This window comes from Ipomoea triloba, chromosome 1, assembly GCF_003576645.1.
Source record: "Ipomoea triloba cultivar NCNSP0323 chromosome 1, ASM357664v1".
Taxonomy (NCBI): Eukaryota; Viridiplantae; Streptophyta; class Magnoliopsida; order Solanales; family Convolvulaceae; genus Ipomoea; species Ipomoea triloba.
Genome location: NC_044916.1, coordinates 21,830,471 through 21,855,529, shown reverse-complemented (window position 1 = coordinate 21,855,529; position 25,059 = coordinate 21,830,471). Strand labels below are relative to the sequence as shown.

The window sequence follows — 25,059 nt, the reverse complement described above, 5'->3', positions numbered from 1 at the left end:
TATATCAAAGCATGGCACATAATATACACACACATGGATGACCAAGACATTTTCAGACAACCTTATATTCATAATTTAAAAACTTGTGCATGGGTATATGACTTTATTAAAAAACTAGTAATAACAACTACCATTTATGTTCAGTTATAACAAGCACGCATAATTTAAACAATTTCCAAATAAAACATACCAGTGATATTTTGATAACAACCCCGCCTATTATGGCACACAATATATACTAGAACGCCACACAATATATACAAAAAAAAAAATGAGTGTCATATAATAACTCGGCACAGTACTATGGTGCACACTTCATATTCAACCGAGGCATACAAAAACCATGCATACGACAATTAATAAATAAAAAAGTAGTAATTTGTAGCTTACTTACTTTGCATAATTCAGTCTAAACATTTTGCAAAAAAAAAAACTAAAAAACCAAAAAATAACAGAGCAAAACCCTACTCCAAAGTAAAGGATTATTCCTCCCTAACTATATGTCCTCATTTTTGTTAGTTCAGCATTACTGTATCTTACTAGTGTGCTTCCTCATGTATTGATTTTTAATGCAACTAAATCTTTTTTTCACTGAAGTTACTTTTGCTAAGCCAAAAAGCAGTCATAATTCAAGTATAGGTAAGTAACAACTCCTTTACCCATTTTTGTGTAGAATTTGCCATAATAAAGCCAACCAAAAGAACAAAACTAATTGTGGTTTAAAAAATAATTATACAACAGGAAAAGAAAAAAAAATCATAGCAGGCAACCCTACTTCGCCTCCCGAATACCACCCAAGCTTAACACCAGCAATTCTAAAAAACAACAGCAAATAATAGCAGACAACCCTAATATTAGCCACCGGAAAAATACCCCAAGCCTACCACCGGCGCTCATAAGAACCAATAAATCCACCAGAAAACCCCATCAACATCCGCCAATCCCGACAAGAAGAATTACAAGATAAGAAACAACAAAAAAAAAAAAAAAAGAAGAAGAAGATGGAAACGCCTACCTCTACTCGCCGGCACCGACTCTTGACCGGAGCGCCTATATGGACGACATGAACCGCCGACATCCGCCATTGTTACCCCCTACGAATGCAGATACGACAAACCCGGACACATGCACCGCTCCCCGTCGGCACCAACCAAAGAAATCGCCCTCGCCCGCCAACTGAAGGAGAACTCAAATGCACAGCAACAATCCCTCCGGTGATGAGAAGAGAACCGTCAACGACGAACCAAGGCAGACAAACGAAATGCCGTGCGGAAACGACTGCGGAGAAGGTTTCGCCGAACGGAAGATAAATCGCCTCCCACTAGGCAACTACAGAACTTGTGCAATTTAAAACCTACCTAAAAACACGTTAATCTAAATAATCCAAAAATAAAATACGTAGTAGTACATTAAAAGACAAAAATAACCTCCCAGCCTAGTATTTGCACGCACCATCCAAAATACAATTACAATTAACATCAATCTTAAACCATTCAATATTATAATCCAACGTACACAAATAGCCCTCATAATCCTCTATAATATACTAGTCCTCACCTGAATACATCTATATATATATATATATATAAAGAAACTAAACCAGTAAAGGCATAAACCCAAAGCTAAAATAAAAGTGAGAGCAGCCGCTTCAGTGCTTCACCCTTTAGTCTTCCCAGTTCGGCAGCCACAATTCCCAACTTCACCTCTTCCACCAACTGCTTCACCTTCTTCTTGTCCTCCCTTTTTCACGGCAGACCACCGCTGTGGCAAGGAAGCACGGCAACAAGGAGAACAACTCAGCAAGGCAGGGCAACAACTCTTCACGACCACTATCGTTCAGCGAAGCAACAATCTTCACAGCCGCGACAATTTTTGTTATATTTTATCTTAATTTATTAAAAAATTTAGAAAAAAAATTAAGATAGTCATTTCGAATATTCGAGTCGAATCGAATATATTCGAATAAATTAGTAGAATCGAAATTTAGGATTCAAACACTAAACGAATTCGAATTCGAATTCGAATACTCATCAAAATAATCGAATTCGAATCGAATACTCAAGTATTTGACTCGATTCAATTCATTTACACCCCTAGTATATGTTGGCAGTATGCATATTTGGTTTAGACATTTGATTTTATGTTGGATTTTTTAATGTTGGATTTCTTAAAAATTGCTTGACACTTGGCAGTGTATGTTGGCAGTAATGCAGTATGCATATTTGGTTTAGACATTATACTTGGGTTTTATTTTGCATCATCATTTGGTTTTTTGGTAACCGACTGAAACCGACGGTCGAGGTTATATGACCACTATCGGTCGGTTACGAGAGCTAAAAATGGCGGTCGGTTTTTCGGTCGGTTATGTAACCGACCAACCGTTTGCTCACCCCTACTTATCATTGAATTGGGCACCTAGCCAAATGTGAAAAAGATGGATATGAAATTCATGGTGGTCAGTTTAGAATGCGCACACAATCTTATCCTTGGTCAGCCCAGTTTGGAGGATTTGGGAGCATTAATCTTAATCGAGCACTTGTGTATGAAGTTTTGCACACCGACGGGAGTCAGTGCAGTGCGATGTGACTAGAAAATGGCCAGGAGTTGTCGACGAGTGGGAGAGAAGGATTTGCGAATAAACACCATCGCTCATCAGGCGAGCGAAAAGGTGGTTGACTAGTTGGAACCGGCGATTGAGTTGGAAGAAGTCGCTCTAAACTCAGACCGACTAGAATGGAAAGTGAGAATTGGGGTTGGGCTATCCGAGGAGATCAGGAAGGCAGTCATTCAAGTATTGAGAGACTTCAAGGAAATATTTGCTTGGGGACCTGAGGACATGCCAGGAGTCAACAGAGCTATCATTTCTCACAGATTGATTGTGAACCGGGGATTAAAGTTCGTGGTTCAAAAGACACATTACCTGTCGAATGACCAGTGAGACTTCGTGAAAAAAGGAGGTCAGCATGTTGCTAGCAGCCGGACATATACGAGAGGTCAAGTACCCGGGCTGGTTGGCCAATGTAGTATTGGTACCTAAACCACTGGCCTGGCGGAAGTGTGTTAATTACACGGACCTAAATAAAGCCTGCCTTAAGGACCCTTTCCCGCTACCGCAGATCGACCAATTGGTGGATGAGATGGCTGGTTGTGCACCGTTAAGCTTCATGGACGCCTTTCCCGGATACCATCAAAACTACCTTCATTAAGATGGATGGTGTCTACTATTACTGAGTGATGCCCTTTGGGTTGAAGAATTAAGGAGCCACTTATACCTGCATGGTGGCTACACTATTCAAGAGCTTGATTGGCAAGTCAATGGCCGCCTACGTGGATGATATGCTGGTTAAAAGCAAGGAGGAAGAGAAACATGTAAAAGACCTGACTGATTGCTTTAGCATAATGAGAAGATATGAATTGAGGCTGAACGCAAAGAAGTGCGCCTTTCTAGTCAGTGGAGGGAAGTTCCTGAGAAGGTCAAAGCAATCTTGGATATGCAGCCCCCAAAGAACTTGAAGGATATTGCAACGCTTAACTAGGCGGCTAGCGGCCCTCAGTCGGTTCTTATCTAAGTCTGTCGATCATACCCTACCATTCTTCGAGGCTATGAAGAAAGTGATCTTCGCATTGATTATGACTGTTCGAAAGTTGGTGCCATACTTCCAAGCATATCATGTTAGAGGTTTGACCGACTGGCCGCTAGCTAGCATCTTGCGAAGTTCGAACTCGTCCAGCAAATTGATCAAGTGGGCAGTCGAGCTCACTCAATATGGGCTTGATTATCTTCCCAGACCCTCGATTAAAGCCCAGGCATTGGTAGGCTAAGGAGCCTCGCGTCGACGAGGAACCTGATGAGGTCGAATGGTGGGCAAATGATGCTGCTAGTACGCGCCACTATGGTAGAGGAATAATGATTACTACTCTAGAAGGCTTCCACCTTTACTATGCCTTGCAATATCAATTTCGCACCTCAAATAATGAGGCCGAGTACGTGTTAGGAACATCATGTAATAGGTTTTGATGATACCAACTGATAAGTAGAAATCCCCAAGTCTCGATACATAGGCAAAACGCTGTAAGTTCGACAAGTAAACCAAGAGCGAAAATACAACCGGGTAACTCTGAGCTCAACTCGGAAAATATTTAAGCTTGAGGTAAATTTGTTTGAACATCTTAGAANGGTTGGTTGGTCCGCAACCAGTGCCACATTCCGTCTGTCCACCACGTCCTCATCTCTCGGAAACATCTCAAATTCGAAGGCTTTGAGATCTCTGAATAGTTGGTCGGTTGTGGTGTTCTTCAAATCCCTGTGATCACGCATTGTGATCACCTTCATTTCCCACTCCTTGGTAAGGCCTCGTAAGACCTTCAGGTTTAGCTCCTTTTGTGGAATCTCCTTCTCGAGATCACTGATCTCTATTGATAGCTTCATGAAACGAGATTCCATGCTGTCGATGCTTTCCCCTGGCTTCATCTTGAAGTCCTCGAACTTCTTCATGGCCACGGTGAGCTTGTTCTCTTTTTCCTGTTCGTCTCCTTCACCAATTAACATCAATGTATCACATACCTCTTTCGCCGTTTTGCACTTTCTTACTTTTGGGAAGATGGTTTCGTCTATAGCTCTGAAGAGAATATCCTTGGCAATGTTGTCCAGGTTGTTTCTCTTCCTATCATCACTTGTCCATTCTTCCCTAGGTTTGGGAACATACTTTGGTGTATCCCTGGTTTGCTCAGCAGCCGTGTTTACCATCATGATCTTGACTGGTCCAGATGTTATAACTTCGGCCATCTCATCATGGAGGGCTGATAGATACGCAAGCATGCGTGTTTTCCAGTCATCGAACCTGCTAAGATCAAAGAGAAGATGTCTCGACAACATGCTATCCATATTAGAAAAATTATCACGTGCTTTGAAAACTTTTAAAGGATTTTTCAAAGAAGGATCTCTAGGCAATATAAACAAAGGTTTATATCGATCAGAGAACTTGCTCTGATACCAATTGTTGGTCCCAAGGGGATGGGGTACAAGTCTAGAGGGGGGGTGAATAGACTTGTACCCCATCCCCTTGGGACCAACAGTACGAGGCTATAATTGGTTGTTTGTGCTTGGTTTAGGCCTTAAAAGCTATGTGAGTAAGGATCAAGACCGACTCTCGGTTGGTGGTCAGCTAGTTGACTAATAAATGTGAGACTAGCGAAGAAAGACTGAAGATGTATAAAGATTTGACTGAGAAACTTCTGGGAAAGTTGACCACATATGAAGTAATTCATGTCCCAAGAGCTAAGAATGTGGAGGCCGACATCTTATCAAAATTAGCAGTTAGTGAATTGCCTGACCATTTGTCACAAGTCTGCCGGACTGAAATTGTAGAAAGGCCAAACACTAAGAGCCTTCTGGTCTGCCCCATCACGGAGATGCCTTCTCCTTATCATGATCCGTTCATGCAGACTAAATGGTTTTGGATAGCTAAAATCGTGAGATACAAGGAAAAATGTGAACTACCCGATGATAAGGCTGAGGTTGACCAGATACGGAGAAGAGCTCTGCTTTATGAAGTAGTGGATGGTTGGCTATACAAGCGATCATTCGGAAGTCCCATACTCAGTTGTCTGCTCCCCAATGAAGTAAAGATAGTGATGGAGGAAGCTCATAGAGGAATTTGTGCGGCCCACCATAGCGCCAGCATGCTTGCTCGTAAGCTGGTCATCCAAGGATATTACTAGTTAACTATGGTTAAAGATTGCATAGAAGAGATCAAGAAATGCCCGACCTGTCAAGCTTTTGTGAAAAAATATACTTGACCAGCCTCATTTTATAGGCATATCATGACTGCCATTCCCTTCGCTAAGTGGGGGGTGGATTTGCTCGAACCGTTATCGCAAGCGCCCAGACAGGATAGATTTTACATTGTCGTAGTAGATTACTTCAATAAATGGGCGGAAGCTGAGCCATTAGAGACCATCGCCGAGTACCAGATTCACTGGTTTATTTGGAGAAATATTATCTGTCAATTTGGACTGCCCGAGCAGTTGATCACTGACAACGGTAGGCAGTTTGATAATCCGTCATTTGCAACCTTTTGTGTGTAGCACGGTATTCAACACACTAAAGCTTTTTTTTCTTATCCTCAGTCGAATGGGTAGATTGAGAATTTGAATCGAATTTTGTTAAACGGATTAAAGAAAAGGCTGGAAGAGCTAAGTGGTACTTGGGTCGAGCAATTAGAATAGGTACTCTAGACCTACCAAACAACTTCCCACCGGGCAACTGTCGAGACGCCGTTTGCTTTAGCTTTTGGTTTTGAGGCAAAGGTCTTGACCGAAGTCCAAGTGCCCAATCGACGAATCATGTTGTATAATGACGAGGGAAACGAAGAAAGTTTGCAGATTGAAAAGAACTTTTTGGAAGAAAGGTGGGATGCCGCGTACACTCGAATGGCTGAGTACCAGCAAGCGGTATCAAGATAAGCGGGCCAAAGTGAAGCACCTTCAAGTGGGAAACTTAGTCTTGAGGGATCAAGAGGCCAGTCGACCCACTAGGGGGGGGGGAGGGTGGAGTTCGCCATAAAATGGGAAGAGCCTTATAAGATCTTAGAAATAATCTTCCCAGGCACATACCGGCTGGAAACCATGGAAAGTGGTCAGGTGTACAGAACTTGGAACGCTTACAACTTGAAGAAATTCTATCAGTAGTGCGATAATTATTTGGTGGATTATTTAGTTTGAGTAATAAAACTTCTCTATTGATTACGAAAATATCTGTGTAAAAACCGAGGCGAGTACTAGCCTTTGCAGGTCAAGGAGAAAGTGGGTTTGGTGTTTTAGTCAGGAGCTGACCAGTCGCGCTTCCTTGCGAAGTCGGTCGACAATTGGCCTTTTCAAGCCTTAGAAGAAAAAAAGTATGGTGTTGGAGTTATTGTTAGGAGCGGACAAATCTCCCTTCCTCGCGAAGCTGGCCAATTACTGGCCTTTTCAAGTAAAGGATAAAGGGGGTTTAATGTTTCAGTCAGGGGCTGACCACTCGCGCTTCATTGCGAAGTCGATCGACAATTAGCTATTTCAGGCCTTAGAACAAAAGGATGGTGTTGGAGTTATTGTCAAGAGCGGACCAATTGCCCTTCTTTCAGAAGTTGGCTGATTATTGACCTTTTCAGATCAAGGAGAAAGGGGGTTTGGAGTTTCAGTCAAGAGCTGACCAGTCGTGTTTCCTTGCGAAATCAGTCGATAACTATCCTTTTTAGGCCTTAAAAGAAAAGGATAGTGTTAGAGTTATTGTCAAGAGCTGACTAGTCGCCCTTCCTCGCGATGCTAGCGGATTACTGGCCTTCCCAAGTCAAGGAAAAAGGGGGTTTGGTGTTTCATTCAGGAGTTGACCAACGTCGCTTCCTAGTGAAAAGGATGGTGGTAAAGTTATAGTCAGGAGCTGACCAGTCGCCCTTCCTCGTGAAGCTGGCCGATTACTAGCCTTTTTAGGTCAAGAAAAAAGGGGGTTTGGCATTTCAGTCAGGAGCTGACCAGTCGCATTTCCTTACGAAGGTGGTCGACTACTGGCCTTTTTAGGCCTTAAAAGGAAAAGCGAAATAAGAAGAGAGGGCAAACAAAGAAAAGGCAAAGATCAGTTTATTCATATCATACAAAGCGGAAGGCTACATCAGATTACGCCCTTAATCCGTTCTTAAGAAGACGAGGTACGCAGTCTATCCTAGCTGGCTAATAGGCCAACAGTCTCCTCCATTGGTCTAGATGCGAGGGTAGCCGAGACAGTAGCAATAGCAGTTAAGCGACACCTCACAAGGCTGTCGGATGCATCTTCATCTTCTTCTAAATCGAGCAGGCCCGTTGTGGAGCCCCCAACCAGAGCTTGTTGATTGGCGGCCGAGTCCAAGTACTCAGAGTCCAAAGGAATCTGCAGACCGCCATCTTGTCTCGCAGCCTGATGGTCCAGGACTGCGTTCCCCTGGTCAGGTACAGGGGTAGCTGAGTATTGTTGTGCCTCCTCCAAAGCAGCTGGGAGCCCGTAGTTCTCCTGGTTGAAGCCTTCATAGCGGTTAGCCAGAGCAGCATAGATCGTATTCTACACATCCGCTAGGCCCAATTGATAGTCTTCACCGCCCATATCGGTTGAGAACTTCAATCCATCCAGAGTAACCAGCCAGTCCTTAGCTATTCGCTCTGCGCGCTCTCAGGCATACTGCTCGGCATCCCTTCGGAACTCCTCCGACTCCTTGTAGGTAGTCAGCGCAACCAAGCAGGCAGTTTGAATGTCCAACATCAACTGCTTGTTGCGTCTTTGCTCGGCCTCCAATGCGGAGTTGGTCGTGGCTAATTGGAAGTTCAGTTCCTCTACCTGCTTGTCGTGATTTGCCCGAGCAGCATGAAGAACTTCCATCTCGGAGAGGATGGCCTTGTGGCGTTGACGGAGTGTCAGTTCAAACATTAGGGACTACAAGCAAAGAAAGATCAAAAAAAAAAAGTGGCTAAGTACGAAAAAGAAAGAATACTACCTTGGAGAAGCACGTTCCTAGTAAGTGCGATGCACGGCCCCGAGCAGAAGGTCCTCGGCATCTAACCCTTCAACGGAGTCCAGGTCGCGAGGGAAGATGACAGTGTCTAGCCAGTCACGCACAGGGTATTTTCCCTTGTGGATGGCTTCATTCTCATTGGCCTCTGGGCCGACTAGTATCCATTTGGGAGTTGGAGGCTCGATCATAGTCTCGCTAGGGCATTTCCTCCCTAACCGACTAGCAGGTGACGCAGTCGGGGAAGCTGACTTTCTCCGCCTGGTAGATACGGCGGCCCGGACGCTAGTAGCTGGAGATCCACCGATGACTAGTGGGGCCAGACTACGTGCACTCGGGGGTGGTGTGGAGCAAGTAGTAGCCAAACCCTTACCCTTCTTGGCAGCAGTCAGGCGGGCTAGGCCATGTGCACGAATGAGTGCCTTGTGATCAGTCATGGCGGCGGAAGGGGGCGATTGATCGTCCTTTGAGGAAACATCGGTGGCTTCTTTGGCAGTGGCCGCGGTGGTACGAGCAAGTGGACGATGGGCAATCAGTTCGTCGTGCTCAGCCTCCTCCTCTGAATCGTTGGACGACTGCTCAGTGTCGTTTTTGCCTGAAAAAAAAAAGAGCGTGGAAGAGTAAGAACAAAGCAAACAACGTGCATGCAGTCATGAAGAAAAAGGAAAGAAATGAAGGCAAACCTGTTATGGCTGCGCCTGCAGATAGTGGACCAGCCTTTTGCATGGCACTCAAGCGAGACCAACGACAAGCCGAGAGATGTTCTCCCTCAACTAAGGTCTTGACCAGTTGCACGAGGTCAAGAGGACATGGTGACCTTCTATCAAGACGATAGCAGGCGGCTGCCCAAGTAAGAGGAAAGTCGAAGGCTGGGTGTGGCGCAGCCGACCTAACAAAGAAGAACATCTTCTTCCAGCTCTTATTGGAGGACTCCAGCTTATCCAAAAATTTGCGACAATCCCAAGTACAAATTTGTACATGCCCGAGGGCCATAGTACCAACCGCAATCAATCAGAAAAGCTAGTGGAAGAGGGTCAAAGAAGCTTCCCTCTTAAGGCGATGGAGAACGGCAAGGAAACTGAAAAGAAGCCGATGCGAGTTAGGCAACAGTTGCCCAGGAACTAGCTCGTAATAATTAAGAAGGGTTGATACCTCTGATTTTATACTATTATTTGCCCCTCAATTTAGTTGGTTTTGTTGCTTATTTTCTTTACCTTGATGAATTTCAGACTCGTTTGTGTGTTACATTTGCTTATGAAAGAGCCAATGATAGATTTAGTTTATTCACAAACGGGAAGCAAAGGAAGGATTTTTGGACATCTTGGACAAGTTTCGAAAGCATAGAAATCTACCCAAGGACGGAAAGGAGCAGCGGAGCACAAAAGGAGTCAATAGGCAAAAGGAGAGGGCACCACACAGCCAGGTTCACGGCCGTGTGGGTGCCCGTGAGCTTCAACGCGGACAATAGCGAAATCGCTATACCTCATGGCCACGCACACGGCCGTGAGCATGGCCGTGACCCTGCAGCTATCCAGTATTTAATGACGCAATTTTCTGGTTTTTGGGTATTCGAAGCCCTAGTTTAGTTTAGCTTATTTTTCCTTCTCTTGAGAGTTTTCCCTAGCATAGATTAGCTCAGATTTACACACATTAACTCGTTTACAAGCTTGGAATCGTGGATTGGATTTGAATTACTCTTCAAGTTGTTAGTAAAGTTCTTTTCTTTATTCTTTTACTTCTCATATTTGTTTCTATGATTTTAAAGTTTCATTCTTGCTTTGCTTTAGTTGCTTTAATAATGAGTGAATAGTTCGTTTATGGGTTTAGATTAGGGATATATTAGCTATTATAGTTTCTACCATTGCTTCAAAATCTACTTACTAGTGGTCAGGGACGGAGCTATATTATATGTGCAAGCCCCCCCCCCCCCCCCCTCCCAAATAATTTTAATATTTATGTTTTGTTTAATACTTTAATGTTTTGTAATTTGAGATATTGAAATTTGAATGAATGTTAAGTTAATTAGTTTTAAAATATTTAAATATATAAAATTACAAACTAATTAAATGATGCAAAAAACGGGACAGAAAATTCTTGTTCCCGAAAATTTCTTACAAGGACGGGATGGGAATAATTCCAAATCCCCATTGGAGAATGAGGCGAGGCTGGGGAATGTGAACTTAATTCGATGACGGGGACCTCACTTCCTGTCCCGTTGTCATCCCTATATTTAATACATGGACAATGATTTTTTTTTTTTACTACTATTTTATTTTCTTCCTCAATTTAGATTCTATTGTTCAAAAGTAGAATATAATAAGGATAATTGATTTTATAATTATCAAAGGATTTAAATCTAATAAAGAAATCAAAAATAGGAAAACAAACATGGTAATAAGTATCAACATTTTATAATAGGATATAATAGTCCCTAACCAAACTCCACCTTAGTGAGTAATTTGACACTAGACTACTCCCCCGTGGGAGTCAAACTAACTATGTTAGAATTGACTCCGAAGAATTCATATCTATTCATACATACTTTCTCAACCTGTTGGAGCACAAAGCACAAAGACTTAGTATCGCCTCCACTGAGCCTCGATCTCATGACCTCCCGTATGAGAGAGTCACTACATGTCATTTGAGCACAAGGCTAATGTAATAAAATAGAAATTTTATTTTTTCAAAATTCATGTACTCCCTCCATCTCATTTTATGTGTCTAATTCGGTTAACGAGGTTTGATTGAAGTTATTTTTAATTCAATTTTTTATGATATTAAGTTTAGTATTATACAAAATTTATATAGTTAGAAACTACACTAAAAGTATTATTAAACACAAAAAATCAAATTTAAAAATAAGTAAAAAAAAATAATGAAGAAAATAAACAAAGAAGAAAGAGTTGATTTAACCCATGAATAGTAAGTAAGACAAGATAAAATAGGACATAGAGAGGAATAATTAATATGTTTATAATCAACAACCAAAGTCAACTTAAAATTTGAAATAACTACAAATTTACAAGAATTTTTAATGAATTCAGTTCCAAATTACGTATAATAATTGATACGTAGTATTTGTTTACAAATAATCAACAATTCAAAGTTATATAAATCTTGATCCCACTATATCATTTTATCTACTTCATATAAATTAATCAAACAAATTCTTTATACTTTTTATTCTTTAGTATATTTTTACTCATTTTGAAATTTTAATTTTTGTATTTAATAATACTTTTAGTGTAATTTCTAAATTTATAACTTTCGTATACAATAATAAACTTAATATTATGAAAAATTAGATTAAATAAAACTTCAGTCAAACCTCTTTTACCCAAACCAAATGAATTCATAGTTTACACCACTAACCCTAAACAACTAAATAAGGCTATGCAAAAAACATCTCATTCTCAATGCATCTCACATTTTAGGCATCTTCAAAAGACATTTCATAAAACAAAACAAACAGATCTCAAAACTTATCCAGTAATATGATAAAGAGAAATGTGAAATCATGCCTGCTTGACAAAAACATGAAAGCTCAAGCTTTTAGCTTAAAACGTACTAGTACTAAATACTAATATCACAAATAAAAGATATAAATATATTCTAAAACAAAACCATCCAGGATTCAAATGCAACCAAAATCAACGCTTCTTCGAGACACCAACAGTCTTTCCCCTACGCCCAGTTGTCTTGGTGTGCTGTCCACGAACACGGAGGCCCCAGTAGTGTCGAAGACCACGGTGGTTTCTGGCATTCAAAAAGATAAACAGTTGTTTTAAAAGGGGTCAACAACCAGCCATATTTAGAAAAAATAGAGGTACATCTTCGTATTGTTCTAATTGTTTGGATGGGTAAAAAATGTACTGCAAAAAGAACAAAAACTTGGCATAACAAAGTTCAAACCAAAACATTATATAACATTAACAGGACATTTGGTTGGGGGCGGGAATTAGGGGAAAAAAGAATTGTAATTTGGTGGGAAAAAAATAAGGTGAGAATAAAGTAGGAATTCAAATTACATTGTTTGGTAGGGAGGAATTGAATTATTAGGAATGGGAAGGGAAGAAGTGATATAAAGACTAAAATGTCCTTGTGTAATAATAATAATAATAATAATAAAGGGCAAAAATGTCTTTTTCTTCTTTTTTTCCTTTCCTTTCCACACTGAATTGCAATTCATTTAGAGGGAGGTATGAATTACAATTCATTGAATAAACACAGTAGGTTCCACCTTTGCTAATTTCATTTTAATTAAAGGCAATAAGAATGGTGAAACAGCAAACATCTAGGTTAAAATAGAGGCTGAAAACTTGGGAATTGGTCTCAACTACACACCAGAATCCATATTTGCATTACCATTATTTTCAGCAGCAATCAGTTATGAAGCAGCAGTATGCCAGTATCACCAAACATACCAGCTACTCAACATAACCAAAATAGTCATGCAAAACAGAAATCACAAAAGCTATGAACAATTTAAAATTCAACTCCTTAGCTAACAACATATCAGTATTAAATACAACATTCGCTAACATCTCAAGTCCAGTAAGAAACCATCATACCTAATTTTCTTCAGGCGTTCAAGGTCATCCCTAAGCTTCATATCCAATGCATTGGAGACAACCTGTGAATAGTTACCATCCTTATAGTCCTTCTGCCTGTTCAAAAACCAGTCAGGGACCTTGAACTGGCGAGGGTTTGCAACAACGGTCATCAAGTTATCTATTTCAGCAGCAGTAAGTTCCCCAGCCCTGTGACAAACCAAGCAGCATTCAAGAATCAGCACAATGTAAATTCCAAAACATGAAGTACAAACATAATTGGCATAATTAAGAGCACCTAGCATCTTGGGCAACCCATTGACTTCCTAATCATTTGTACTAACTCTGAGACTATGTATGCATGTCATATGCAACATGAACCTATAAGCATAGCTAATTAGGCTGTTCATTGTTAAATTTAAAACTATTTAAAAAATACACACAATTTAAAATTTTTTGGCTTTACTTTTATATCCACATCCTAACAAAATAGCTCAAGACCATCAGTATTGTAAAAGTCCATCTTATATCCCTTTTTGAGAACAAGGTAGTGTTTCATATATTTATACATAATGCCACAAACAGAAAAGGTAACAATACATATGCAATTATGCATTAAAATAGAACTCTTCTCAGATGAATTCGAAGCTATTCAGGATCTACAAAAGTTCAGCATCTTCGGCGTTAATTATTTAACTGAGCTTCAAATATTCGAAGTAAAGCTAGAATTTTCAGCTTTGAATGACTTAAAGCATAGAAATATAATATACTTGGCATACATAAAAAATAATTCGATAAAGATAAAAGAACAAACACAGAAAAATCGATCAGCAAAGGAGCAGATGAGACCTTTTGTTCATGTCGATATCGGCTTTTTTGCAGCAGATATTGGCGAAGCGGCGACCAATACCTTTGATGGAAGTCATAGCAAACATAATCTTCTGCTTCCCATCGACATTGGTGTTCAGGATACGCAAAATGTGCTGGAAATCCTCGTTCGCGACCAGACTCTGCAACAATAGACAATCCGCCAATTAGTATTCGAATCGAATGAGTTAAACACGACAGAGTTCAAGTAGAAACAGATCAAATCGAGAGCACTCACCATGATTATGGCTTTCTCTCCCCTCTCTCGCTCTCCGAAGAACTGTATGCCTGAACTGTGAACGAAGGTTGGGGTTCTGAGGCGAATCGGATTTAACAAGCCAATATATACATAAACCCTAGGGACAGAAATTAATAAATAAAAAAATTTCTGAATGAGTTTAATTGCAGTTTGATCCCCCAAAGTTTATAGTTACAAACTTTTTACCAAGATTAGGGGTCAATGCGGGCCAGTCCGGCCTGCGAGTTTCTTTGACTCTAGCCCAGTAGCCCGCTTTATACGGGTTGGCGGGCCTCACTGGCCAGCCCACGAGCTAGCTTATGAAAAAAAAAAAAACTAGAAAAAAAAATTATTACAAACAATAAAATACTTATATTGTATGACATACAATACCTATCAACTATACTAATAAGAGCTAAAAACAAAAAAAGTTAAGTCTATAACGGGTAGAAAAAATGACGGTCAAATTATTAAATCAAATAAATTATTCAGATTGTTTAGATTTTTATTTTTCATTGAGATTTTCAAATTTATCCTTAATTGTTAACGTATTCATTGATTTCAATAAGAAATGTCTTAGGTTCGAACCTCATCCCAATCAAAGTTGGCATAATTAAGTTCCTCACTCTATTTTACTCTTATTAAATTAAATAAAGTAGTAGCCACAAAAAATTGATACATATGCAACTTTAATTTAGAATTATGTGTCTATAATGCTTTTATTTAAAAAATTTACCTCTACATTGTACAAGTAATTGGACAATTATTTGCTCAAAGTCAAGCAAGGATAACATCAGAATATAATCGATCCAATCTATTTCATCAATTGCACTGTATAATATTCGTTGTTATTATATTTTATATAATTGTATGTCGATCCAAATATATTCTTAAAATATTATAACAAATTCATTTTGTGCAACGCATGGGTGAAAATACTAGTTTAATATAATTTAAAAAGTATGCATATTTTAGAAATATTTGAAAGTAATAATATACAACTTTTTGTATATAATTTAAAAATAATATTTTTTTTAATATTACTAAACCCATGAGGCATGCTTCCTCGCTCCGTCCCCAATTGTTATACGGTGGACCATGGTTCGAAAATAGCGTCGGCTTTTTAAGTAAAGAAACAGCAGCCATTAAATTTTAACAGATCTCGTATTTTGGTGCGTTAAGAACAAAATGAAACTACATTGTATCTAAAATGAAACTGAATAATTTGTCTCGCATATTGTGTTTATATTATCAAATGAAACTGTAATTGAATTGAAATGATACTTTAGTTGTGTTGAAATGAAACTGCAGTATGTATAAAATGAAACTAAATAACATTCTCACATATTGAGTGTATATTATCAAATAAAATTGTAGTTGAATTGAAATAATACTTTAGTTTTGCTTAAATGAAACTACAGTATGTATAAAAAAAAAAACTGAATAACATGTCTCACATATTGAGTGTACATTGTCAAATGAAATTGTAGTTATATCAAAATAATAATTTAGTTGTGTTCTAATGAAATTAGACTGTATATAAATTGAAATTAAATAACATTTTCACATATTTGAGAGTGTATTATTGTCTAATGAAACCGTAATTGAATTAGAATTATAATTTAGTGTTGTTGTAATAAGACTACAGTGTATATAAAATAAAATTCAATAACAGGTCTCACAGTAATAAGACTATTGTGGCCCTCCCAAGTGAGAGGTCACAGGTTCGATCCCCAGTGGAGGCGTTGGCTCTTTGTGCTTCAGTAGATTGAAAATAGTATGTATGAACAGATACATACTACATTGTAACAAAGTCAATAGTATTAAAAAAAAAAGTTATAAGACTACTGTATGTATAATGTCAAATGAAATTGTAGTTGAAACAAAATGAAACTACAATGTATATGAAATGAAATTGAATATGTTATACGAACAGAACTAATTACACAGAGCGGGTGTTTTTTCTTTTCATTAAAAGAAACAACACCGTTTTGGATCATGGTCCACAGTAAAATTTGTCACCCGTCCCACCATGGAGTGGGTTAACACCAACCCGCGTGCCTCAACCCACTTTGACACCCTGAACCAAGATCTCATGTCAAAACCAACAGTATGCTTGGTTTAATCGTTGAAATTGGTCTTTATATATATGACTAGTTATAATACACACATTGTGCAATTAAATTAATGCTCAACATGAAAATTAAAATAAATAATACTTAATATAATTTTTAAATATGTAATTAATATAAAATAAAAATGATTATTTTCAATATTTTTTTGAAGGTATTACCAATACTTTAATCTTATTTACTACTTCCCAATTATATTTGAGAGTAAGGCTTACTTGAGTTAATGATTATCTGGGTATGTATCTTATGTATTTTCTTACCATATCCTCAACCAAATTTCAGGTCCATAAAGAGATATCTCCAAAAGTGTTGGCAGTGATCTCATGCTTAGTGATTAATCCTAGTGTTTTATTAGTAAAGGAAATGTTGATTAAAACAGATGGATGTTGTTAGTAATAGTAGTATTAGTTTATAACATTTATGTGGTTGTAGACTAGTCAATTAGTTATGTCCTATAGAATAGGAGAGTCCTGTGATTACTTTCATATAGGACTCTCTCTCTCTCCTTGTAATTTAGTTGAAGATTATGATATTCTATCTCTAATCTGGTATCAGATAGCGATAGGTTTGGGTGTTTGCTTAACTTTTTCCAAAAATCATCGATGTCGACTCATTCCTCCTAGCGTACCATCACCACCACCACCACCGTTCTTGCTCTAGTCACCCCTAATACCCTTATAGCCACACACCATTTCGTTTCTATTAAGCTAAGCACAAGAAACTACCTCTTATGAAGAACCCAATTAATCTCGTTCCTTTGCGGCCAAGGATTGCTGGGATATATTGATGGCGGTGTTCCGTGTCCTCCGGCCACCGTCACCACTCCTCCGCCATCGAGAACCTCCACCACGCTAGCGATCACCACAGTGCCGAACCCTGCTTACTCCGCATGGGTGCAACAGGATAAGTCAATCATCTCCCTTCTCATTTCGTCTCTCTCCGACGAAGTGATGCACCTTGCAGTTGGTCGGAACACCGCTAGGGAAGTGTGGGAATCCATCACGTCGGCGCTGGCTTCCACGACTCGTGCGTGCTGCCTGAGTTTACTTGGGCAGTTTTAGACCCTCCCGCAAGGTAATGCGACATCGGCTGAATACCTGGGCAGAGCTCAGATGATCGTTGAGGCCCTCTCCCTCGCTGGTCGTCCGCTGTCACAAGATGAACAGATCCTCTACGTCTTTCCGAGGCTTCGCCCGAAATTCCGGGTAATGGCGAGCTCTTTGACTATTACAGGTACGGAGGTCACGTTGTCACAGCTTGCAAATATGCTCCAAGCGCAGGAATTCATCCACTCCGGCGACTATATGCCGGCGGACTCCTCTACTCTGGTCGGAACCCCGACTGCTCTCTTCTCTAGTCGCGACAAACACGGTGGTGGCAATCATAATTCTACAAGCCGCCACTCTTTAAACGGCCGGAGGCAGCATGGTCGTGGCAGAGGCGGAGGTCCTCGGTGCCAGATTTGCAGGTCTCACGGCCACACTGTCGTTTACTGCTTCAAACGATACTCTGGCCGCCCAACTGCTCACGCTAATATGGCGGTTTCCGGTGACACCGTGATGTAGAGAGCCACAGAGGCTTGGTATCCAGACACTAGCGCATCCTCTCACGCTACTCTGGAGGATCAGATGATGGCTCACTCTAAAGTCTACACTAGTAGTGATGTGCTCTAAGTCGGAGATGGCGCAGGTTTGAATGTTTCACGTGTGGGTCATGCGGTTCTTCCTTCTGTCTCTAAAACCTTAAAAATGTCAAATATTTTACACGTGCCAAATTTATCGTTACCACTTCTGTCAGTTTACTGTTTCACAAATGAAAATAACGTTCATTTTGAGTTTCATAAGAATATGTTTGTTGTGAAGGACTGCAATACCCAGGCGATTCTTCTTAAAGGGTCCACTTTCGGTGGTTTGTACAAGCTATTGATCCCGCAAATCCATTCTGCGTTTCTTTCCGCTCGGGCGTCATCTGTGGTGTGGCATCAACGGTTGGGTCACCTGCACACTCAAGTTCTTCAAAGAGTCCTAAAACACTGTCCAGTCACTAAGGATAAAGCTAGTGCTTCCAAAATATGTACTGCGTGTCAACTCGGGATGTCCGCACATTTTCCTTTAGATAGAGTTTTTACCAGTAGCAAAAATGTTCTAGATTTGTTGTATACGGACATATGGGGTCCGTCTCCAGTTATTTCTCATTCAAGCTTTAGATACTTTGTTTTATTTGTATATGACTATTCGTGTTTTTCCTGGTTTTACCCATTAAGGTTAAAATTAGGTATATATATACAATTTTTTATTTATTTCGGGTGATGGTAGAACGACGGTTTTCGCGTTCTATCAAAGCCATCTAGTCTGATTTAGAGGGTGAGTATTGTCGCCTACATAAAGTTTTTGAATCCCTTGGCATCACTCATAAACAATCGTGCGCCTATACACATGAACAAAACAGGCGCGTTGAGCGCCGGAATAGACACATCGTCGAAACCGGCTTAGCCCTACTAGCTGAAAGCTCAGCTCCCCAAAAATATTGGGATTATGCCTTTGAAATAGGAACCCACTTAATCAATTGTCTACCGTATTCTGCCATACACTTCCAAAGCCCACACTACCGTCTACATAAAACACAGCCCACATACACCTTCTTCCGGGTCTTCGGGTGCCGATGTTATCCTTATCTAAGGTTGTACAATCGCCACAAGATAGAATATCGGTCAGCACCCTATTTCTTCCTAGGTTACCCTGTCTCTTTTAGGGGATACCGCTGCATGGACCTGACCACGGAGAAATTCTTTATCTGCCGTCATGTCCGTTTTGATGAGTCTATTTTTCCATTTGCTGTACCAACTTCTCTACAGGTTGATTCAAACCGAGACACTCCCGCAATTCCATGGGGAGCCGGCCCAGTTCTTACTGCTTCTCAACCGGTTCCCGTCATCGAGGAACTACCGCTCGCTCAAGAGCCGAGACCAATGCCTATAGAAGCTCCTCTAGCACCGACTGAGCCTTGTGCTACCACGGCGCAGACACAAACACAGACACATGATAACACTTACGTAATGCGCACTCGTCGCAAGACTCGGGGCACGGGTGAGCAGTTTTATGCCCTTAATACAACTACCGACCCGACTTGTTACTCACAAGCTGTGGGACACCCGCAGTGGCAGGATGCCATGGACCAGGAATTCAACGCCCTTTTACATAACAATACGTGGCAGCTAGTCCCAGCTATGCCGCACATGAACATAATTGGTTGCAAATGGGTCTACCGCACTAAACGCAAAGCTGACGGCTCAATTGAGCGCTATAAAGCGCGCCTGGTCGCAAAGGGGTTTAATCAAGTAGCTGGTGAAGACTTTTTTCATACATTCAATCCGATGGTCAAACCGACTACGGTTCGTATACTGTTTTCCCTTGCAGTTTCCAACATGTGGACCTTACAGCAACTGGATGTTCACAACGCATTTTTGAATGGCCACTTGTCTGAAACAGTCTACATGAAGCAACCTCCGGGCTATGAGGATCCGGCACATCCAGGTCATGTATGTCACCTTCAACCATCTCTCTACGGCCTGAAGCAAGCACCTCGTGCCTGGTTCAAACGATTGCACGAGTTCTTAATTTCCACAGGGTTTTCGGCGTCCAAAACTGATGTATCGCTTTTTTACTACACCACTGGGGACTCTTGGGTTTTCTTACTTGTGTACGTCGACAATATCATCATGATGGGAAACAACCCGACTTTGGTTAGCACCTTACTCTACCGTCTCTCCAACACGTTCAAAATCCAAGACCTAGGCACACCGAGTTTCTTTCTAGGCATTGAGGCACTTTCTAACGGGGATGGCTTTATTCTTTCTCAACGGCGCTACATGAAGGATATCTTATTGCATGTAGGCATGTCAGACTGCAAAGCTTTGGCAACACCTGCCTCCGTCACACAACCGGCTACTGAGCCTTACGACAATCCCACACAGTATCGACGCATAGTAGGGGCTCTTTCGTACTTGATAATTACTCGACCTGATCTCTCATATTTAGTTAACAGGCTATGTCAATTTATGCACTCTCCTACAGACAACCACTAGGGCCTGCTGAAAAGAGTGCTAGGTATGTCAAAGGCACCCAGGGCTATGGTTAGATCAACCAATTGTTGATCAGCTCCTTCACGAATAGGTAGTGACTGAATTGGTGTAGCAATTCGAATGGTTAGATCAACCAATTGTTTAGTCAGTCCTTATGTAGCAACGTCTCAGGCTTGTTTTGGACTTTTTGGTTAGGTCACAACAGCGGGTTGTTTATCCCTAAAAGCAACAACTTCACTACATGTATATTGCTCGGCTCATTAGTTGCTGGACTCCTTGGGATATCCTTGGTTTGACTCCTTGAGGGAACATCCAATTGACCACTCAGTAAAGATATAGTGTGATTCATCGGTTTAACTCCAGTTACGTCCTCGGCTGATTGAATTGGTTCACTGCTCCGTGTGGCAGCCTAAGTAACTCTTCAAGTTTGGTCAACTACCATTCGACTCCCAAACTCTTCTACTCCTCGAGTAGTGGAACTACTCGGTGTCTCATTAGTAACTCCTGAACTCTTAAGACACCTTTTAACTGACTAACTATCATTCCCACCAACATAGTTGCTTGCAGCCACAACTCCAACTGGACTAGCTCTCAGCTTTATCACTCGATACAAAACCCTAAAAACCAATTCAAAAAAAAAAACTGTAAGTGATAGATAAAGAGTGAGGTAGGGAAAAAAAACTGTTAAAATATATTACTACATATACCTCATCAAAAATATCATCATCTTATTTATGTTTTAGCTTTGAGCTAAGATCCTTATCCAAGTTTTCTAGTAACTCTGGGGCATGATCCTCAATCAATTTAGTGTCCTTATTTATCCTCATAAAAGCAAAGGCATTGTGAAGATTTTCAAATTGTTCCTTCCTCACTGCCAACCTAAAAACCATGCACTATCCATCCTATGACTCAATCTATTTTGGAATTTTTGAACTTGTCTACATAAAAAATAAAAAAAAAAGTTGTACGTCAACATGTTATTTTATTTTATAAGCATGACAAAAACTAAAATTGTATACATTTGCATTCTTGGCCCTCAACTCTATTGCGGTAATGCCCAACAACTCGTTGCACTCCCTGTCCCAAAGAAGAAAAGGGACATTACCATTTAGGTAACCACCCGAACCTTCAACCCATATCTCAAAACTCCTTCCGCCCAAATCCTATTACATGTAACACAATCATTTAAGATAAATAACACAAATGTAGATTACTTTTTTATGTTAGTAGGTTAATTAGATTGTGTAACTATTTACATCACATTAAATTCTTTTTATTGAAATCTTTTTGTATATATGTGTCAACTGTATAATATATATAGAATAACTCCTATACACTGGCAAATGATGATATGAATATCTGATGCTATATTAAATAGTGCACATGTTTAAGATAAACTAAAATGCCAAGACCTTGTGGTCTAGTGGCACCCGGTTGCACTCCCATATGGAAGGGGGTGGGTTCGAGCCTAAAATCTAAATAGATTTTTAAGTGGGTATGAAAAATACATTTCCCTAAATTCCAAAAACTCAAGAGATTCTTCATTAAACATGAATTTTGTGTCATCATATGAACTAAAAACCTTAACCTCGCAAGCTAGAAACATGTAAATTAATTATAAATAGTTATATGCATACTTACTGATAGAAGTTTTTAGTGCTTACTGTTGAAATGTATTTATACTCACTACTAAAAGTATTTCAGAAAATGAATAATTTTGGGAGTGTTTACTGCTCATAAAATATAAGTATTTACATACTGTTCAGACAAATCTTTGCCCTACAAAATTGTAACAGAACTAGCATAGGTTCCGACCAAGCCTACTTTGAAATCTGAGTCTTACTCCTTTATTTCAACTCAATTGTAGCAAAAATGAGGACGTCAGGAACCTTATCACACATGGGGGAATCAATGGAGCCTTCGACCTCCCACTATGCACGTGTCTCGCCCCTGCCACGCCATCCACGTGTACGGTTCTAAGTGTTCCTCTTCTCCACCAACCACGTATGTCACGTCTAACATGCTAACCCCATGTATAGGCGACCTAGCACCAATCCTCGCAATAGGGGCGATGGTGCCCTGAAGGGGCACACGTCACCCCCGTCGGCCACGCTACCGTAGGCAACAGCGAATGCACATCGACGTCGGCTCCTTCGCCACTGCGGCATGGCCATGGCCCGAAGGACCATGCCGCCGAGGCACCGGGCACACACTGGCCTGGGGGGCAATACACCCCTCGACGGCCCAAGAGGCCGGCCAACCATCGTCAGCGGCACCCCAACCAATCTCGACCCCCTTGCCTCCTTACCCATTTAACCGACCCACCTAATTCTTCAGCCCACCTCCTTTACCACCAAACCACTTGAACCAAACTGGCTCATTACCTATATCGCCATCAATACCATTAACATATTTTAAATTTCAGTTAAGGACTAATGTTAAAATAAAGGTTAAAATGAAAAATGTGAAGGGTAAAATTAGGAAGACAATGCAAAATGAACAACACAAATAAATAACACAAAGGGTAATAAACGCTTAATACTATTAACACAATTTTCATTCCAGTTAAGGACTAACATACTCTTATTAAGTTTTATTTAATTGGATTTTATATTATTTATTTAGATTAATTTGACTATTGTGATTATATTTTATATCAATGTGCACACTATTATAAATATATTATATTAAAAAGAAAAAGATAATTCACATTAGGTAAGATGGTTACGTAATCTTAAATTAGGATTTTGACATATTATCCACATTTGGTATAATATTTAATTATTTACTTGCAAATGAAGACCATATGTAAATTGACACCTACCTCTAATATTTATCAAGTAAAAACATTATTTATTATAAATGTCACAATCAAGATGTACAACTGTACAAGCCTGATCGTGTCTTGTGAGTAATCAAGGAAGAACATCTTAATTAGAGCTGATGAAATAATATTTACATGAATTGTGTTATGGACATTCTAATATTTTTGTGTTTTAAAATCCATGATTATAACATAAAGAACAATGTTATTTTTCTCGACCTTCTTATTTTACCTGCTATTGTTCACCTTCTGAAGTAGTAATAAATTTCTTTTTATTCAATAGTTATTGTAAATTGACCGACCCACTCCACATTAAAAAAAAAATCTACTTATTAATAAAAAATAAATGAAAAGAACCAATCATGTATTGTCATATAAGAGGAAAATATTAGGAAGCGAATGCAACATCACTTTAACTTAAATAGTACTCCGTAATGGACAAATAGATGGATCCAATCAAATAAATATGACATATACCCTGGAAGATGAGGCCAAATGAGTGGAGCGTGATTTTCATATCAAAAGATCACGGGTTCAATTCCTGTCAACACTCTCTAGATTGAATCTGTCACATCGGGTCTTTCTAGTGAGATTTACCTTTCATGTATGGTTTGCAGGTTATTATATAGAAGTGTGATTTAGCCGATGTACACTCTTGAATAATAGTTACAAGTTTCTCTCATTATTTTATATACCTGAGAGAGAGAGACATTTCATTCATATCATGTGGAATATTTTAGTTCACATAAAAGATATTCCCTTGCCATTTGTTTTGGGTATTACAATTGTTATGGTCGATGGTATTATCCATTTATCCTTTAAAATTTTATTGTAATATGTTATTTGATTTAGCTGATATTGTAATCGATTGACATTGAATGCTAACCGTTTCAATATAAAAAATGATTATGAAAGAGACCACAAAGATTGGTCAACATGTGATATGCAATAGTCAATTTCTACAACCAATTGCTACCTAGCTAAGGGAAGATGCACTTTTTTTTTCTTTTTCCTTTTTTTTTTTTTAATCTATCACAATAATAATGTGTGAGCTTTGCACTTTAAACCAAAAAAGGAGTCTCAATATTTAAATATTTAACTAGATAAAAATTTTTGCAAATATCATAAGTAACGATACCCTGAGTGTAAATATATAATTGTGATAAAAGACAATACTACTTTATCAAGTATATATGATACAATTATGCAAAGTACCCTAGAATGTATATTTGTCCTTACTTTTCTTGAATAAACTAAAACTTTGAAGTAGTCATTTCTTACTGAAGTAGAGACAAAGTTGAGAATACACTGTGGCAATTATGCAAGATTTCTTGTCACAAAACGTTGAATTCCCAACCCCAAGACCCCTCACATCCCGACCCAACAGCATTTGGGAGGATGTAAATTACGATAACTCAATGACTCAGCAGGCAGGTGTTGGGCGTCGGCCAAGTTCACCTTGCTCGATTAGAGACATGGCGTTGTGACTTACCATGGAGAAATGTAGTTAAATAGTTAATGTCAACTTACTTATCACCAATTGGTTTTAAGTAGGATAGGACAACCATATAGCCAAAGAACTATGTGGTTTAACGTGCTTGACTTATTGCCATCATAGGATGGGTGGCCCTGGGAAGTAAGCAAAATGCAGTAGCACTAGGAATCTGTCAAACTTTGGACATAATCCCCGCACTGCGGCTGTCGAGTTTCGAACCTTGGTCTCTTGCCAAAAAAAATGCAAGATTTCTGATAATATATGATGAGGAGGTAGGTAACAAGGAGAAATGATATTCATGTTACAGCTAGTGAACATTAGCATTATAGTTACTGAACATGGCACACCAAGCACAG

General features: G+C 39.6%; 1 protein-coding gene across 1 annotated transcript; it reads right to left on the bottom strand.

Moving 5' to 3' along the window:
* Nucleotides 1-11,910: 11,910 nt before the first annotated feature.
* Nucleotides 11,911-14,301, bottom strand: LOC116016738 (40S ribosomal protein S18-like). Its single transcript, XM_031257123.1, has 4 exons — nt 14,172-14,301; nt 13,916-14,076; nt 13,088-13,276; nt 11,911-12,272 (listed from the first exon to the last, which is right to left on the bottom strand). Exons 1-4 carry the CDS (start codon nt 14,172-14,174, stop codon nt 12,167-12,169), a joined length of 459 nt encoding a protein of 152 aa, XP_031112983.1. The 5' UTR covers nt 14,175-14,301; the 3' UTR covers nt 11,911-12,166.
* Nucleotides 14,302-25,059: the final 10,758 nt, after the last annotated feature.

Excerpts from the sequence above, each read along its gene's own strand:
- LOC116016738 (XM_031257123.1), bottom strand. Across the intron at positions 13,277-13,915 it reads GATATCGACATGAACAAAAG|GGCTGGGGAACTTACTGCTG; the intron begins GTCTCATCTGCT and ends GGTTTGTCACAG. Across the intron at positions 12,273-13,087 it reads GAACGCCTGAAGAAAATTAG|AAACCACCGTGGTCTTCGAC; the intron begins GTATGATGGTTT and ends TTTGAATGCCAG.